Here is a 19,465-nt window from a genome sequence, read left to right as displayed (position 1 = left end):
ACAGGAACCTGGAGCAGCCATGTTAGACCAAAGGTAAGTAGCACAGGCGGAAGATGTGACAAGAAGTGGGCCCTCATCTTTGTCGAGAGACCTGCATTAACATTATATGAATGATAATTGAAATTGTGTTGTATTTAAGACAATGTTATTTAGGGTTTGATTACAGTCATTGAACCTGTAACCTAACACTCAGAATAGCTGATCTTTGTGTTAGCCTTTTCTTGACATTAGGGCCTGAATGAGACAATATCTACTGACGCATACTTAGAAGTGAGTCAAGAGACAGCCCTGCCCTCTGGAAACTGTGGTCTAGTGTGGGATTCAGAAACTCAAGCAAGAACAAAGCCACATGGCAGGGGAGCTTCAAGATCCTGTAGGAACCACTGGGAGGGGAATGTCAACCAGTCCTGATCTCAGGAGGTTGATTGAAGCAGGGACAATCCTCAGTCAGTTTCCTCATAAACAGGCCATGGTGGCAAGTTTAATGTAAAAGTGATTTATTTAAAATTCATTCCAGAGTGTTTTCCCTTTTGATCCAGTGCTTAAGATATGCATTTGAGACCTGGTTTAGGAAGACTGAAAGTGCCCCAGGACGACTAAGCCCATGGGCCACAACTACTCAGCCTGGGTGCCCTAGTGCCTGTGATCTACATCAAGAGAAGCACAGGACTGAAAAGCCAGTGCACTGCAATTACATAATAGCCCCTGCTCCCTGCAAGTAGAGAAGTCCTTAGCAGCAATGTAGACTTGCTGCTGCTGCTAAGTACTTCAGTCGTGTCTGACTATAAGAGACCCCACAGATGGCAGCCCACTAGGCTTCCCCATCTCTGGGATTCTCTTGGCAAGAACAGTGGAGTGGGTTGCCATTTCCTTCTCCAATGAATAAAAGTGAAAAGTGAAAGTGAAGTAGCTCAGTCCTGTCTGACCCTCAGTGACCCCATGGACTGCAACCTTCCAGGCTCCTCTGTTCATGGAATTTTCCAGGCAAGAGTACTGGAGTGGGTGCCATTGCCTTCTCCACAATGAAGATCTAGTGCTGTCAAAATTAAGAAAAAAAAATTCTCCCAGAGAAACCAGTGAGGTCTCAGGGGAAGTCAGACATTAAAAAGGATGAAACCTGTCTGGGTTGGAAATCATGCAAGTCATGGAGAGGGAAGCTACAGCATGTTTTCACAGGGAAGTTGGGATATAAGTTGTGCCTCAAACGTGCCCTAACTCAAGGCTAAGGTGCTTGGATTTCGCTCTCCCACTAGTGCCTGCCTCTCATCCTTCAACTAACACCCGGCTAGAGTCTCCAAGCCCTTGTGTTAGATCCTCCAAAGACAAATCAAAGGTGACATTAGAAGCAAAAAACACCAAAGCTAAGGAAAATGCAACCTCATATAATGTCTAGATTTCTTCACCCAGTATGCCATCTCCAACATCATATCTGAAATCCTGTGAGTCTAAAGAACTCCATGGGTCTGTATATGTAAGCATTAAAAAAAAAAGGTTTTAATTTATATAGGAGTGTAGTTGATTTACAGCATTGTATTAATATTAGTTGTATGGGAAATTAATTCCCTTATACATACACAGAGTCCTTGGACTGCAAAGAGATCCAACCAATCTATTCTGAAGGAGATCAGCCCTGGGATCTCTTTGGAAGGAATGATGCTAAAGCTGAAACTCCAGTACTTTGGCCACCTCATGCGAAGAGTTGACTCATTGGAAAAGACTCTGATGCTGGGAGGGATTGGGGGCAGGGGGAGAAGGGGACGACAGAGGATGAGATGGCTGGATGGCATCACTGACTCGATGGACGTGAGTCTCAGTGAACTCCGGGAGTTGATGATGGACAGGAAGGCCTGGCATGCTGCGATTCATGGGGTCGCAAAGAGTTGGACACGACTGAGCGACTGATCTGATCTGATCTGATACATACACATGTACCCATCGTTTCTTAGATTCTTTTCCCATACAGGATGTTACAGACTATTGAGCAGAACTCCTGCGCTGTACAGTAGGTCTTTGTTGTTTATCTATTAAAGTAGTATACATATATTAATCTCAAACTCTCAATTTATTCCTCTCCCACCTTTCCACTTTGGTAACTATAATTATTGTTTTGATGGAGGGAAGTGTCAGGGCACTTTTTGGATGAGGGTCTGTGCTTGTGAGAGTGCAGTGGACAGGGAAAGCAAGCCTGAGAGGGACTCATTTGAGATGATGCTAAATGTTGAGAAAGACCCTGCAATGCAAAAAGCTGGGAGAAAAACATTGTAGATGTGGAAAGTAGCACCTGCTAAGGACCAAGGTAACCAAGCTTAATAAATGGCTACCCTTCCTTTGCCAATCTTGCTTCCATGATTGGAACTTGGCCTACAGGTCAACCACCATGACCTCATCCCATGCTTCAGTTGTGAGTTAGCAGCAATGAGCCACGGCTGCCTTCCCAAGAAGGGAGAACGTGGGGCTATCACGAGGCTGAATATGCTCTGGACTCAGGGACGTGTCCACACACTGGTTATCACCAGGAGCATCAGGTGCCAGGGGCACCACCAATGCCTCTGACTATCTCCATGTACTTGTTCTCAGGAATAGAAATGCCAAGGAACTAATAGATCAAAGAAACAAGTCATGACTCTTGTTTCATCTTGCCCCATGTGATTCACACGGGCCTTTGACCACACTGCTCTCTGACCAAAAACTTTTTCCTCTTTTCCTTCATCAAAGGTGGCATGTGAATAACATCAGCACCTGACTGTGAAGCCTGGTGGCTGGAACTCATCTCACAGTCAGCTGGGACCCAGAGATGTCCAGCCTTGTCCTGTGTTTCTGTCCTTTTTCTCCAACCAGATTCATAAAGCAAAGTCCCTACAAAATATAAGGGTGATTGTAATTCTCTCAAGGCCTTTGAATCTCCAAAGTCTATTTGAAGCATCAAAGAGGGAACACATCCCCTGCATCCAGGCTAGTCTCAGACCTTGACCTCGCTCAGCCAGTGGTTCCCTGAGGAAACATAAGGCACATATCTAAGCTGCCAGAAGGCTGAGAAGAGAATGCTTCTCACTGTGAATGGAGGTTCATGATACCCAGTCACCCAAGGGTCTGTCTTGTGTGAATGAGGAGCAGGAGCTCTGGGGATCTGAGTTGAGGGTGAGTCAGTCACCACCTGCACGACTGCCTCCTTGGGTCACTACAGCTGGGGCTCTCCCACTGTGTCTGGAACCCAGAAGAAACGGCCCTGAATATTGCTTTTCTGCTGCCACATGGATGCAGGTCTGCTGATAAAATTGGAACCAGACTTGAGGGGCAATGGGAAAGAAACTTCCACTCTGGTGCTTGCAGGCATCTGAGCATTACCCAGCAGTGGATGCAATTGAGCTTTCTCTCATCATTCCCTTCCTTGAAGTCTCCTAGCCTGGGAACCAGAGTTCCTGGGTCCCAAGTCTTTTCTAACTTACCTGCAGCTAAGGTGAGCCATACACGCCAGGGTTCAGTTTCCCACCTCTTGGATGAGGGAGACTGGACTTGTTCCAGAACACTTGTTCTAGACTGAGGCTCACTGACAATCAGTGGACAAGTGGATCAGAGATGCATGTTTCTGAGGATGCTTAGGCTGCCTCTGGTGGGCAGTGGGCTGTAACTGTCTGGTGATGTTCATGGATCCTGGGGTCAAGACTCGGAGTGGTAGACCACTTGGCACACAGCTGCTGTGACATCGAGGACCTTAGAGGCCTTGCCCCCTCTAACTTACCATCATTTGGGTTCTGTGGATGAGATCAGGTAGTTATAAGTCAGAAGTTACCAATGGATAAGCTTGTAGATTCCTCAGCAGAAACCTAAATTAGGTTGATGAATCATCTCTCCAGAAAAACTCTGGGAACTAGATATGCTGGGACTCAGACAAGTTTTCTATATTTTAAATACCATTTAAAATAGGTCATCTTTTGGATGACCTGCCATTTGCTCTCTGGCTTGGGATGATACCCAGACAGTGGAATCAAAGGGCCTCTGGGGGAGGCTGTCCCTCCCCCTGTGACTCATTAGCAATGAGTACAGCTCTCTCCCCTCCACATCTGGAGCTGGAATTCCAGCAGAAGGACGTGACCTCCAAGTTTAACCAGAAGAATCAAGAAGGTCTGTCCATCAGGTAGGCACTATTCTTTTCACAGTGCTTCTTCCTTCCCTCCTGGGTCCTGTGCAAGTTGCCCACCTCCTCGTTACTGGGTTCTGAATTCCTCCTCCCTTCACTTGTAGCTATTTAGGCAGTCCCACTTGTGGCTCCATCCCTATCCAGGCCCAATCCCTCTCCTGCAAATGGCACGAAAGAAGGGAAATCAAAGACGGGTCTTCCCAGTTCATTCTTTCTAAAACTGTCTGCGTTCCTTCTGCTTCCAGACCCTGTTCTGAATCATCAATATCTCTAGCTAGATGACTTAGCTTATCAGAGGAATAGAGATGCAGATGGGGGACGGGGGTGGTAAGTATGTCAGGTGTGGGGGACAGACTTCAGATGACAAGAGATGAGTTGGAGAAAGGAGTATGTTGTCTTCCAACCACTCATTTATTGGGGACCTGCCTGAATCTGTTATCTTGGGATTCTCAGGGTATCACTAAGACAGAGTCTTCAAAATGGACTTTCTATAAACTGCTTACTGCAAAACAATTTCAAACATAACAAATATAAGAAAGAAGAGTGTCGTGAACCCTATATGTCATCATTTGGCATCAATAACTACAACGATAACCTCATAGTCCCACTGGTTGTCATAAACTGGAGACTATGCAACATCAAGGTGATGACCAATTGAGTTCCCAGCGGAGACATTCAAGACTTGCATCAGTCTTTCTCTTCTTGCTATGTTCTCACATGTGGTGTTGAAAGGAAGGAAGAAGAAGGAGAATCGGAGAGAAAAAGAGGGAGAGGCTAATCCCATCATGAGGGACCACCATAAAAACCCCATGTCAATCTGGGTACCTCCCAAAGGCCCTACTTCCTAATACCATCACCTTGGGTGTCAAGGGTGGACACAATTCAATCCATAGCAGCTATGCATAGCATAGCAGTTATCTGTTTTTAAATCAAGACAAGGTCTTTTCATTCCCTCTTTTACTCCTTATTCATTTTCTCTGAAGTATTTTAGGGACAAGACAAACATTTCGCAAAATGTACATAATGAGTATTTGTGGTAGAATGATAGGATATGAAAAAAAATGCATTTTTGTCCCAATAAAATGAAAGTTTAATATCCAGTCCATGTACAAATTTCCCTGATTCTCAAAAAGCAGATGTCTTTTCACAGTTTATTGAAAGAATGTACTCCCATGTTGCCCTTGTTTGTTCTCCTTTAGGACTAAATAAGTGTTCCTGTCCCAAATTTAATGCCATTTATTTGTTCAGAAATGGGGAGGAAGCAGGGTGGTTTGTCTTACAGAATGTCCCACTATTTGTTTTAGAGCAGGAGTCCACAATACCAGCACAGTGGGTCAGGACCAGTACCGGTTCTTGGTCTATTAGGAACCAGACCTCCAGAGCAGGAGGTGAGCTGCAGGCCAGTGAGCGAGGCTTCACCTGTATTATAGCTGCTCCCCATCACTCTCTCGTCACCCCTAGAAGGGACAGTCTAGATTCTTTTCCTGGAACTGTTTGTAGTAACATAACATATGGTTAATAGAAACAAAAAGAGCTTAAATATTGATGATTATTTTCCTTTCTCAGTGCTCAGAATGGTGAGTTGGTGCCCTAGCAATCTATCATAGTGACAAAATAGATGTTGCCTATTAACATTTGAACACATTCGGCCAGCTTAAAATTAAATATTAAAAAACTAAGATCATGGGATCCAGCCCCATCCTTCATGGCAAATAGAAGGAGAAAAGGTGGAAGCAGTGACAGATTTTTTCATCTTAGCCTCTAAAACCACTGTGGATGGTGCCTGCAGCCATGAAATCAGAAGACATTTGCTTCTTGGCAGGAAAGCTATGAGAAACATAAACAGTGTGTTGGCAAGCAGAAACATCATTCTACCCAAAAAACTGGTAGGTGTTTGGCCTTTTCATTTGTATTCAAAAACTTTCTGTCCAGTCCCCATTGGTCTTTGAAGTTCCTCAGCTTTCTGGTACTTCACGATTCCCTAGGTTATTTTGAGCATTTCCTTACCCATTCCTGAAATCAGCCATCTCTTTAAGATTGTCTGATGGGATATCTATTTAGAAGTTGGATATCAGACCTCAGAATAGTCACTGTTATCAAGTTGTCACTGCTTCTAGGCTTTACAGTGGTCAGAGGAGGAAGTACACATTTCCTTAAAAATTAAAATAAAAAGGAATATAATTAGTTGGTACAAACTTATGCTTTCAGTTCAAGATTTAAGACAGCAGGGTTTGAATTAAACTTCTATATATTACATGTGAACCTCTTTCTCTAGCCACTGAAAGGCTTACTTCAGAACATTAGTTTTAATCATTGTCTTGTTTTACCTGTTGATATACTTATGATTCTGTCACAATAACAGAAACAATATGAGGAACAATAAGTTGTTGAATTATTGCTCGCCTCAGCTGCAATGGAGTTGCAGATGCGTGGAGGATGCAACGGCAGTGCAGAAGTGTGGTGGAGAAACTACCCCACGTCCAAATCTGAGGCAGTAGCCGAGAGTAGCTACCCTACTTTCAAGGTAAGGAGCAGCGCCTGCACTTTGCTGGAGCAGCTGTGAAGAGATACCCCATGTCCAAAGTAAGCAAAACCCAAGTAGATTGTAGGCACTGAGAGAGGGCATCAGAGGGCAGACAGACTGAAACCACAATCACAGACAACTAGCCAATCTGTCACACGGATCACAGCCTTGTCTAACTCCATGAAACTAAGGCATGCCATGTGGGGTCACCCAAGACGGACGGGTCCTGGTGGAGAGGTCTGACAAAATGTGGTCCACTGGAGAAGGGAAAGGCAAACCACTTCAGTATTCTTGCCTTGAGAACCCCATGAACAGTATGATAAGGCAAAAAGATAGGACATTGAATGATGAACTCCCCAGGTCAGTAGGTGCCCAATATGCTATTGGAGATCAGTGGAGAAATAACTCCAGAAAGAATGAAGGGATGGGGCCAAAGCAAAGACAACACCCAGTTGTGGGTGGGATTCATGATAGAAGCAAGATTCGTGCTGTAGAGACTGCATAGGATTCCGACTGCATAGGAACCTGGATTGTTAGGTCCATGAATCAAGGAAAATTGCAAGTGGTCAAACAGGAGATGACAGGAGTGAACATAGACATTCTAGGAATCAGTGAACTAAGATGGACTGGAATGGGTGAATTTAACTCAGATGACCATTATATCTACATATGTGGGCAGGAATCCCTTAGAAGAAATGGAGTAGACATCGTAGTCAACAAAAGAGTCTGAAATGCAGTACTTGGATGCAATCTCAAAAATGACAGTAGAGTCTCTGTTTGTTTCCAAGGCAAACCATTCAATATCATGGTAATCCAAGCTATGCCCTAATCAGTAACACTGAAGAAGCTGAAGTTGAACAGTTCTATGAAGACCTAAAAGACCTTCTAGAAAACACCCCCAAAAAATGTCACTTTCATTATAGGAGACTGGAATGCCAAAGTAGGAGTCAAGAAACACCAGGAGTAACACATAAATTTGGCCTTGGAATACAGAATGAAGCAGGACAAAGGCTAATAGTGTTCTGCCAAAAGAATACACTGGTCATAGCAAACACCCTCTTCCAACAACACAAGAGAAGACTCTACACATGGACATCACTAGATGGTCGACACCTAAATCAGATTGATTATATTCTTTGCATCCAAAATGGAGAAGCTCTATACAGTCAGCAAAAACAAACAAAAAACAAAACAAACAAACAAACAAAAAAACAGGGAGCTGACGGTGGCTCAGATCATAAACATCTTATTGCCAAATTCAGACTGAAAATTAAAGAAAGTGGAGAGAAGCACTAGATCATTCAGTTATGGCCTAAATCAAATCCCTTATGACTATACAGTGGAAGTGAGAAATAGATTTAAGAGACTAGATCTAATAGACAGAGTGCCTGATGAACTATGGATGGAGATTCATGACATTGTAGAGGAGACAGGAATCAAGACCATCCCCAAGAAAAACAAATACAAAAAAGCAAAATGGCTGTCTGAGCAGGCCGTACAGAGAGCTGTGAAAAGATGGGAAGCAAAAAACAAAGGAGAAAAACAAAGATATACCCATTTGAATGCAGAGTTCCAAAGAATAGCAGGGGGAGATAAGAAAGTCTTCCTCAGAGATTCATGCAAAGAGATCAAGAAAAACAATAGAATGAGAAAGACTAGAGATCTCTTCAAGAAAATTAGAGATACCAAAGGGATATAGTTGTTGAATATAGTGTCAGATTTCTTTCCTTTTTTTTTTTTCTTTTGGTTTTCTTTTCTTTTCTTTTTTTTGATGGGCAGTATTTTTGTTTTTCCTTAGAAGATATTCCACTCTGAATGTAGAGTCATATGTCTGAATTTTAAAGCCACATAAGTAATGTGTTGTTTTAGATATATTTATTAGTTATTTATTGTTAAAATTAGATTTATTAGTCTTTGCTCTTAATTTGTTCAGTTCAGTTCATTCCTTCAGCTGTGTCCGTCTCTTTGTAACGCCATAGACTGCAGCATGCCAGGCTTCCCTATCCATCACCAACTCCCACAGCTTGCTCAAGCTCATGTCCATCAACTTGGTGATGCCATCCAACCATCTCATCCTCTGTCTTCTGCTTCTCTTCGTGTCTTCAATCTTTCCTAATATCAGGGTCTTTTCCAATGAGTCAGCATGTTTACTATGTATTCAGTCTTTTTTAAAATCAACCAACATGAAATAAATTTATCTCTGTCCCCACTGCACTCCAAACTCTAGGCCAGAAACAAAAACCTGCAGAGACTGAAAGCTGATTCCAGCACATCGCTGTGGAGATTTTGTTCCCACGTTTTTTTCTGGGAAAAAAAAAAAAAATTGGTTGCTAACATTAAAATCAGTGGATTGTACATAAATATCCAAACTTCTGATTCTCCTGAAAACATGGCCAACTGGCCTGCTTCCCAGCATGGGTGAAGTGGAGGAAAGGCTGCTCCCAATGGTAAGGCCTGTGCTGCCCAGATTTCAACATGGCCATTGGTATCATATTTCCTGCCTCCTGGGGCCATGAGTTTGTGAGAACTAGACTTCTAGCTTTCTTAAGATAAAGACTACTTTTGACTTGATCAACTTTGACTTTGAAGCCTTTAACCCAGAACCTATCACACAGTTCTTCCTTGTACAGTTGTTGGATGATATAAAATATCTTGTGAATGCATATGAAATTTCTTCCAATATGGAAGAATTGAATTCAATGCAATTGAAGTACTGCTCTGCCCTAAATCTTTGATGCAGCCTGGCATCATAGGTGCCCCTGATATCTGCCATTAGACTGACTACCTAAAGCCAGTTGTATGTCCCTGGGCTGTCCCTGAAGTCTTCACTTTGCCATTTGACAACTTATCCTCCTAGCAATCTCATCTCCAATGAAAAAACAGGAATGCATACCTCATGAAGTGGCTAGGAAGATGACATTAAACCACGAGTGTTGAGCATTGCCCCTAGTATCCATTTTCATGATGTTACTAGCCATTTTTTTTCTCCAAGTAGGCAAGGTTCTCCGTCTTCTTAGATGTCCATGCAGATCAGTTTGATTTTCCAGCCAAGCTTCAGGGAAGAGATTACAGTTCAATTCTCTGTATTCTGAAAGCTTCAAAGGACACTGACCAAGGACACTGATGAAAGTAAAGATTTTATCAAGACCTTTGTGTTTTTTTCAGATCTTTTAGTGGCCTAAAGGGGAAAACTAGGGTAGGTCAGAGCATATATAACTAGGGGCTCCTGGTCACCACTACATGCTAAGAACCAAATCTTCCCTGAGTACTTGGATCCAGGAAATAAACATGAAGTGGCTTGTGCTCCTCGGGCTGGTGGCCTTCTCAGAGTGCATAGTCAAGTAAGTATGGGGACTGTAAGCCACATCATATTCCTTTCTCGGATTTTTCTTTTCATCTGATTATTCTTCCACCCTTCAGGTTTAGAATATAATGGAATATTTCCCTAAGAGTCTTAAAGCTCAACTCTTACTTATTTATAAGTAACTTGCTATAGGAACTGTGGATCCAAAGGTCTTCGTGTAGATTTGGGTTGCACAAATCTTGAGGTCCAGTCATGTCATGACCTATTGAAAAAGCAACTCCTTGCAACTGTTCAATGCACAGTCGATGCAGATGTTGATGTGGTCCTGTGGAATAGTACTTTTCTACATTTTTTTCAACGTGTCCTCTTTTTCCCCTGTCTACTTCAGTGTGTTATGTCTATGTCTGCATCTCGGTATCACTGTCATTTATCTCTCCATCTCTTTGGAAGTCACTGCGAGTGTATTTCTTTGTGTTGTTTTCTTTTATTTTTTCATTTGACTCTTACTTCCTTCCCAAGCCTCTGAATTTCCCTTACTTGTTCCCTATATCTTGCATTCTTCTTTCAACTCTCCTCTTTCAACTTGGAGAAAGATACACTGTTTTACAATGTTTTGTATCTGACAAGCAGTGTGAACACAGCCAACTCAGAAACCTCTGGAATTTCAAATTGCTCACTTGTAAAAGAGGATAAGAGTTCCCCTCTACCTCCTTCCTTGAGGTTCTATGAGAAGGAACGAGTGGGATGGCAACAGCAATGCTAATGGATGTCATTGTTGAGACTTCCTATTTATCAGGTACCTTATATCCATCACTTCACTTATCCCCAAGATATCCTATTTGGAGGGTTTGTATTGTTACATTCCACCATTATACTGAAGGAAAGACTGAGACACTCATGGTCATATGTCTTACCCAAGATTGCAGAACAGAACCTGTATTGAAATCTATGTCTTTGCCATGGTATATGCATAAAATTCTGATAATAATGTGCCTCATGAAAATGATTAGAAAATACACAAGGCCATAACAATGACATTTATACCTTAACACTGACAGCTAATTGTAGCATCTTCTTTGTTTTCTTTTTCGAATGCTCGGTGAAAGAATACCTCTAAGGAGAGTGAAGACCATGAGAAATGTCATCAGTGGAAAAAACATGCTGAACAATTTCCTGAAGGAGCATGCTTACAGACTGTCCCAGATTTCTTTTCGTGGCTCAAATCTAACTCACCCGCTGAGAAACATCAGGGATGTGAGTATTTTGGGAGGATGGTGCTCCACAGTGCCCCCTGGTGCTCTAGCCTAGCACTGGGGCTCATCTGGAGGTCCCAGGTGGGATGTTGGGGTTGGGTTCCTGTAGAAGGCAGGGACACTGGAAAAGAGGGACCCCATCCAGAGGAGAAGGCACTCTCATCCTCAACTGTTGGTCTTTGTGACTGGGCCCGGCAATTACCAAGTGGCAGGCAAACATCCATTTCTGTGTCAAAGATGTGTCATTAGTTTGAGGGTGATTGTTCCTTCTGAACTAAATGAGCCACTCAGTTATAAATGAAGAGTGAACCATCACTGATCAAAAGGTAGAACCAACTGCAAAGCAATTGTGAATCCCCAGGTAGAGGAATTCAGTTTCCACAGATGTAAGAATGATAGTAGTAAAAAGTTACTGAACCTGTATTCTGAGTATGGCCATAAGAATCGCTGTGGTTTCTGTTTTTAGATTAGAAAAAGGGCTTATTTTGTCTTAAAGATGTCTTCAAAAATTCCCATGCCAGCCTGAGAGGTAGGCAAAGAGTAAATACATGTCAAATGAAAGGGTCAACTGTGTGCTGTTGATTGGATGTGGTCTGAGTTTAGAGGGAGTGGCTGGGGTTGACCAAGAAGGACCTCCTGGAGAAGCGGGTGCTAAGGCTGGGTTTGAAGAGACTACAGAGCTTATCAAATGAAGGCACCAGGATTCCCTGGGTGTCCAGCAGTCCTGGAGGCACAGTGGTTATGCCTCTGGGCTTCCCAAGAAGGAGGTACCACTTCAACGTCTGGTCATTGAGTCAATATCCTGCATACAATGTAGCACAGGAAAAATACATCAAATGAAGATATGTCTGTGATCAAAGCCTGTGAGCTTCACAATGGTTAGAAAGTGATCTCAAGAGATATGTGACACCCAGAGGGAGGCATCAGTGTGGGAACAGAGGACAGCCAGTTCTGCACTAACCCAGTCCTTCCTTCTCCCTGTAGATGCTGTACATGGGTAACATCACCATTGGAACACCCCCTCAGGAATTCCAGGTTGTCTTTGACACAGCCTCATCTGACTTGTGGGTGCCCTCCGACTTTTGCACTAGTCCAACCTGTTGTGAGTACAGACACCCTGTACCCGGACCATCCTTCACTTGCCCTGCCACCATGTTTCCACCCTTGACACCTGATGACACTCATCTCTTGTGTCTGCAGCTACACACGTTAGGTTCAGACATCTTCAGTCTTCCACCTTCCGGCTTACCAATAAGACCTTCAGGATCACCTATGGATCTGGGAGAATGAAAGGAGTTGTTGTTCATGACACAGTTCGGGTAACAGTGTAACAAATGCTGTCAGGACTGTCTATGGAGTGACCACTGCTTGACAACAGATGCAGCACCATCTGTCAGAACCCTTCCTAGCCTAACTCCCATAGATATTGGCCATCTTATCCACAGGATCATGTCTCTGGGGAGGCACTGCCCATGGTGACACACGAGCAAACAAATCAGCTAACCCAGAGAGTGGCTTGAGGTGTGGACTTGCAGCTCCTCTGCCCATGAGTAGTTCAAGGTTCATTTTGCTGGGAGTGAGAAGAAGGGAAAAAAGCACCCACTTTTATATTCACAGACTGTTCCAAGCACTTTCAGGTGATAACTGGTTTAATCCTGCAACAATCCCACACAGCAGGTGGTCTAATTAGCTCATGAGACATATGAGAAAACTGAGGTGCAGACAGCAAGGACCTTGCTGAGGGCACACATGTGATAAAAGGTGGAGTTAGGCTGGCTTTTCAGGACTGAAGTTGCTGTGGGGTGTTTGGGGACAGGATAAAACTGATCTGGGGACCCTGGTGGCAGTCAAGGGCTTCAGGTATCCAGAGTGGGAAACTGGGGGCCTGAGAAGTCAAGGGGTCTGATAAATGAGTTCTCACTCTAGAGGACCCTTGAGAGTCTAATTAACCTATGGCTTGCCTCCCCCCAAATACTTGAGTAGTTCCCCTCTCTCACTTTCTCTCTCATACACACTCACAGAAATATACACATATCCCCAAACGTGATTTCCCCAGGCAGTAATTTCATAGAACCTTGGAAGCAAGATTGTGTTTTTGGCTTCTGTCTTCCTGGACAGATGCAGAATCCACAGTACATTACAGAGAATGCAGTCCATTCCTGTCATTAGGTCACAGTGATGACAAAGAGAAGGCTATCTTGCTCTCGATGGTTTTGTCCATAAGGTAGCACCAATGGGACCTGGCCTGACTCTTGGTTGCCCCACCTGTACAGAAGCCACGAGGCCAATTTGACTCACTCAGGTGGTGATTTTCAGAGGGGCAAATGTTATAAAATTCACAGCCTATCTCAAATCGAACCCAAATTCCCCTCCCAGCTTGGTCTAACCATTTGTGGGCCACTGAAGACAGAGCCCAGCCTCAATTTTTCTCTGAGGATCTAATGACAATGCACCCCAGCCCAGTCTGAGCCCGACTTCACGTATCTGTAAGTGGGAACACTCTTCTCTCCCACAGATTGGGAACCTTGTAAGTACTGACCAGCCATTTGGTCTAAGCATCGAGGAATACTGGTTTGAGGGCAGAATGTATGATGGTGTCTTGGGCTTGAACTACCCCAACCTATCCTTCTCTGGAGCCATCCCCTTCTTTGACAAGCTGAAGAATGAAGGTGCCATTTCTGAGCCTGTTTTTGCCTTCTACTTGAGCAAGTAAGTCTGAGATGGATAATCCCTTTCTCCAAATTAGCTGAAGGTGCTTTCAGTTGCACGAAAATTATAGAACACTTGATAAAAAAGTATCGTGAGAGATAATCTAACTCAGGATAACTCTGGCCCAAGGGCCCAACTGGATTCACCCCTGGCTTTTATAAATAAAATTTTATTGGAACCCAACACTACTCCTGGGCTCAAGATCAGTAACATGGTCTAGTGGGGTGAGAGAGGAGGACGGCTAATGGAGGGCAACAGAAATAAGTGGAAGGAAAAGGCATTAGGATTTGCTTATGAATTTGATAAAGAAGAAATGAGAAGGGTGGTGGATATCTTTCCTTCCTCATTAGCATTTCACTGGGAGCCCAGGACCAGCTACCCAATTTGTAGGAGCCAGTGAGAAATGAAAGTGTGGGACACAAAAGTGTGGGACCCCTTGTTCAAGAAATATTATGCATTTCAAGACAGGGAGAGCAGAGGCGGGGTCCCTTCTCAGTGTGTGGCCCTTTGGACAGTAGAGGTCACAGGCCAGTGAAGCCAACTAGGGTGATCTGAACCCACACCCTTAGAACTCACCTTAGGCCTTGATTTTCCTGAAAAAATGACAAGGTAGACAAGGGGAAACCAAAACACTTCAGCACCGGGTCCTCTGAGGGTGTCTGAGCACTCAAGTCACTGGAGGTCCAGGGCGTCTTCAGAAGACATAGTGGGTGGAGCCCAGCCAAGTGATTCAGCTTCTAACCTCCTCTGTGCCACTCACTAGCCAGTAGCAGACCTCAGTCTGGATCTCAATCTCTCCCAGATGCTATTTCTGCATCTGTACATGGGGCCCTTATTAGGGCCTTGATGGGTGGACAAGCACAGCTCTCAGACAGTGTTGCTGTTACTGTCCTCCAAGGATTGCCCCCTCTCTTCTCTCTACAGAGATGAGCGGGAGGGCAGCGTGGTGATGTTTGGTGGGGTGGACCACCGCTACTATGAGGGAGAGCTCAGCTGGGTACCCTTGATCCAAGCGGGTGACTGGAGTGTACACATGGACCGGTAAGCCTCTCCCTCTGAGGGTCAGCCCAAGTGATGCTCCCACTACTGTACATGGACACAGGCAGACACACACAAATGCATTCTCAGACACACAGTCACACAGACATATACACCACCTTCAACAACACAGACAGACACACAGACACATGGAAACACACAAGCAGACACATATAAACCTACACTGCTGCTACTGCTGCTAAGTCACTTCAGTCGTGTCTGACTCTGTGCGACCCCATAGATGGCAGCCCACCAGACTCCCCCTTACCTGGGATTCTCCAGGCAAAAACACCATTTCTTTCTCCAATGCATGAAAGTTAAAAGTGCAAGTGAAGTTGCTCAGTTGTGTCCGACTCTTCATGACCCCATGGACTGCAGCCCATCAGGCTCCCCCATCCATGGGATTTTCCAGGCAAGAGTACTGGAGTGGGGTGCCATTGCCTTCTCCTTTAAACCTACACAGAGACACATAAAAACATGCATAGCTAGTCAGACACACACAAGCACACACAGAGACACATGGAAACACACATACAAACAAACACACAAGCACTTAGATACACAAACAACCCATGGGTTCATAATCCTCAGGACTTCTGAGCAAGGCTCTGACAAGGGTACTAAAAGGGTCCAGAGAGGTCTGTGCAGCTGGTGTAGGGCTGCACCCACTGCCCTTTGAAGTGGGGACCATGGTTAGAGGACTCTACAGTGTGGTGAACAGAGAATCATGGAGAATTTCACCAGCCTGAACAGAGTTATGATAATATGACAGACTGTCCAGGGCTACCTAGGACATAGGAAGTTCTCAGCACAGATGAATGTCATTTTAAAAACAGGGACAGTCCTGAGAAAATGGGGAGAACTGGTCTTATTAGGGAGCAGCTACCCAGCAGTGGAGAGAGGTTGGCTGCATTCTTAAGATGTGAAAGCAACTAATAAAAAGGACACACCATGTTCTTGGGCACACAGTGGGACAGGGTCTATAACAGAGAATCAGGGACTCAGGAAGGTGGGATCCAGGAGTGACCTGAGAACAAGAGGCATAATTGATAGGATTCTGTGTGATACCCTCAGACAAGAGCTGACCTGTCCTTTGAAGTTTCTGTGGGCTAGTCATGTATTTCCTGGCCAGGGTCTCAGGGTCTGAGCTGGTTGTAGGAGCAGTGCTGGCAGACACCCTCTCCCAGAGGAGCCCCTTTCTCCCCCTACTATGAGAATCTGCTGCCCCTGTGAATCTCCATCTTCACTCTGTATGTGACCTGTTGTTTGTTCCCCATCAGATACAGCTCTCTGGATGTTTCTTATTATTTTCTCAGTCTTCATTCACTCCTTGAAAAGACAAGCATTGCGTGTCCACTGTGTCTCAGGCACTTTAGGGAGACAATGAGAATAAAACTCGCCCTCACATCTAAGAATGCAGATGTACGTGAATTGACACACCTACATAGTGAATTGTGACTTGTTACATGCTAGACATTAGGAGGAGAAGGCAATGGCAACCCACTTCAGTACTCTTGCCTGGAAAATCCTGGTGGGCTGCCCTACATGAAGTCCCACAGAGTTGGACATGACTGAAGTGAGTTAGCAGCAGCAGCAGAAGCAGACATGAGGGTCTACAGAGAGTGACCAAGATAGGAGACTGATAAACACTGGGGCAAAGAATTCCCAAAAACCATACAATTAAGGCAGAATCTGGAAGATGAGAAGAAATTTGCTAGTCAAAGGGGAGTGGTGTCTTCTAGGAAGGAAGACCAGCTTGTGTCAAGGTACAAAAGATCCTGGTATATTCAAGTACTGCATCAGAGAATGTCAAGAAAGGTGTTGTGTCTAGAATAAAGGAAAAGAGGGCAAGAGATGAAGGGCTGTTTATGAGACAGTTGGGAAGAGGACAACTCTGGGGAGACTCAGAGTGACCTTGATGCCTGCTTTCTTCCATTGTCTCTCAGCATCTCCATTGAAAGAAAGGTTATTGCTTGTTCTGATGGCTGCAAGGCCCTTGTGGACACCGGGACATCAGATATCGTAGGCCCAAGAAGACTGGTCAATAACATCCATAGGCTCATCGGTGCCATACCACGGGGTTCCGAGGTGAAGCATCATGCCCCAGGGTCACTCCCAGTCTCCACGCACAAGAAGCATCTCCAGGGCCAACCTCTCTCCCTCTCTCTCTAACAGCACTACGTTCCATGTTCTGAGGTCAATACCCTGCCTTCTATTATCTTCACCATTAACGGCATCAACTACCCAGTGCCAGGTCGAGCCTACATCCTCAAGGTGAGAGGACAATACTGAAGGTTGGTTCTCAAACTGGAGCTTGCAGGAACCCTTGGGATGCTGCTGGGAGAAGGGAGCCCTCTGGAGGCCATGTCACCTCATTGCAGATGCTGCTGGCCCTGTAGCTGGGCCAGTGCCTCCCACAAAACCAATCATTTGAGAAGTAAGGGCTGTGTGGGACACTGATCTTCCTGAAATAGATGTGGAGATGCCACACCATAGGGCATTGTGGGAGTCAGGGAGAGGGGAACATTAAAGTCCTCAGTCCTCAAAGAGCTTCAATTCAATCTGAACCCGTAGGTGCATGAACATGAAATTCAGCTCTAGCAGTCCCTGAAATAGCCCATGTTACAAGGAGAATGGCTGGGGACAGTCCCAGTGTGATGTCCAGGATAAGTTAACAATCTCTGTTCCCTTCTCAAACTTTGCCTGGTTTGGATGATAAATTACATGGTCAGCCTAGTTCTCGGCTGCATGTTCCCACTGCTCCCGCCAGGTGCCTCCTCTGTGAGTTGATGTACCTGAACCCTCTGTGGGGAGGTTGGATCCTAAGGTGAATAAAGGGTGCACAGTGACTACTCAGCCCTGTCACAGGGTTCAGGCTTCATGTCAGCTCCCTTCGAGAGTTCAGAGCAGGCTGATGGGCTCAAGAAGGCTTTGAGGAAGAGAGAATTTCAGGAATTCTAAAACGACAAACTCATTGAGCCATATGGAGGGTTACTTATTTCTAGGCAAAACTGCACTGGATTCCATGCAAATGTCATCTCAAGGTGGTCTGCACTGGGGCACTGGGGACTTACGAAGGATGATGAGGGCTACGGACTGACCAGTGGGTATGGGGAAACAGAGTACATTACCCAACTAAGCCTGGAGTGGCCAAAGAGGGTGAGTGTGGTCCTAGGGAGGCTTCTCTGAGTTCCTGAGTTAAGTCTTCAAGAACGGGTTGTGGGCACTGTTCTATTTAAGATAGATAACCAACAATGAGTTACTTTGTAGCACAGGGATCTCCTCTCAGTTATATGACAGCCTGGATGGAAGAGGTGTCTTTGGACCAGGATACCTGGATACATAAAGTTGAGTCCCTTTACCGTCCACCTGAAAATCAGAATATTGTTAATCAGCTATACTGCAATACAAAAAAAGTTTTTTTTTTTTTTAATAAAGTTTGGATTGTGGGGACACAGGAGGAGAAACAGCATTCTCTGCAGAGAAAACAAGGAGCAGGTGTGAGAAGAAAAGTAACAGGGAGTGAAGAGAATTATGGACACACTTGCTCTTTTCTAAAAAAAAAAATTATATTGAAGATTGGCTAATCTTCAGTGTGCATTAAGTTCTGCTGCACAACAATGTGACTCAGTCATACACAGAAAAAATATTTTTTCTTAATCTTTTTCATGTGGTTTATCACTGCATATTGAATATAGTTCCTTACACTCTACAGTAGGACTTTGTTGTTTTTCATTCCTCTGTTTCCCCAACTCCCAGTCCTCCACTCACCACACCCTTCCTCATGGAACCCTCATGTCTTGGCCCTCTTTGGTTTTGGATGAACTCTGACATCCTCTGATGCTGAGAAAACCCCTTGATACTTACCAAGAGAGGGAAATAAAACAAAGAATTGTGCTGGGTCTGGATATTGGCGGAAGTCACTGGTAAGGGCTCATGCTGACTGGTGTGTGTCTCTGACTCCCCCAGGATGATAGAGGCCGCTGCTATACCACCTTTCAAGAGAACCGAGTGAGTTCATCTACAGAGACCTGGTACCTGGGTGACGCCTTCCTGAGGCTATATTTCTCAGTCTTTGATCGAGGAAATGACAGAATTGGCCTGGCACGGGCAGTGTAAATGCTTAGAGTGGTTCAGGAATCAGTAAGGCCGCTCCTAACACACACTCACTCACACTTTGGGCACTCCTGCCCAGAATGCTGGTGAATTGTATTTGGTGGTCTTCACACCCTATTCTCAGTAAAGAATAAAGGGTTTCACTCTTAATGGTGCTGAAACAAATGGTTGCCTCTGTTTGTGTCTGGGAGTGAAGGATCTAGAACCAAGTCTGAATCAAAATTGAGAGAAGCCATGCTCAAACTGGCTTCAAGGAAAATAGAGACTCATTTAAATGATTCTGGGAATCCAGGATACAAGAATCAGAGCAAATACAAATATCTCAGTGACTAGACCCAAGAAATCAGAAGTCATGAATTCTCTCTCACCTTCTCTCTTTCCCT

General features: G+C 44.6%; 1 protein-coding gene across 1 annotated transcript; it reads left to right on the top strand.

Annotated features, from left to right (window-relative positions):
- Positions 1-9,894: 9,894 nt before the first annotated feature.
- PAG16 (pregnancy-associated glycoprotein 1) lies at positions 9,895-19,232 on the top strand. The gene is made up of 9 exons (XM_006051761.3): positions 9,895-10,003; positions 11,073-11,220; positions 12,204-12,321; positions 12,420-12,538; positions 13,735-13,928; positions 14,853-14,969; positions 16,913-17,054; positions 17,142-17,240; positions 18,936-19,232. The coding sequence occupies exons 1-9, from the start codon at positions 9,903-9,905 to the stop codon at positions 19,083-19,085; spliced, it is 1,188 nt and encodes a 395-aa protein (XP_006051823.2). The 5' UTR covers positions 9,895-9,902; the 3' UTR covers positions 19,086-19,232.
- The last annotated feature ends 233 nt before the right edge of the window (positions 19,233-19,465 follow it).

This window comes from Bubalus bubalis, chromosome 5 (assembly GCF_019923935.1).
Source record: "Bubalus bubalis isolate 160015118507 breed Murrah chromosome 5, NDDB_SH_1, whole genome shotgun sequence".
NCBI classification, from domain to species: domain Eukaryota; kingdom Metazoa; phylum Chordata; class Mammalia; order Artiodactyla; family Bovidae; genus Bubalus; species Bubalus bubalis.
This window is presented reverse-complemented; position numbering and strand designations above follow the sequence as displayed.

Excerpts from the sequence above, each read along its gene's own strand:
- PAG16 (XM_006051761.3), top strand. The coding sequence starts at position 9,903 with ATGCTAAGAACCAAATCTTCCCTGAGTACTTGGATCCAGGAAATAAAC. Across the intron at positions 10,004-11,072 it reads TTCTCAGAGTGCATAGTCAA|AATACCTCTAAGGAGAGTGA; the intron begins GTAAGTATGGGG and ends GCTCGGTGAAAG. Across the intron at positions 14,970-16,912 it reads TGGAGTGTACACATGGACCG|CATCTCCATTGAAAGAAAGG; the intron begins GTAAGCCTCTCC and ends ATTGTCTCTCAG.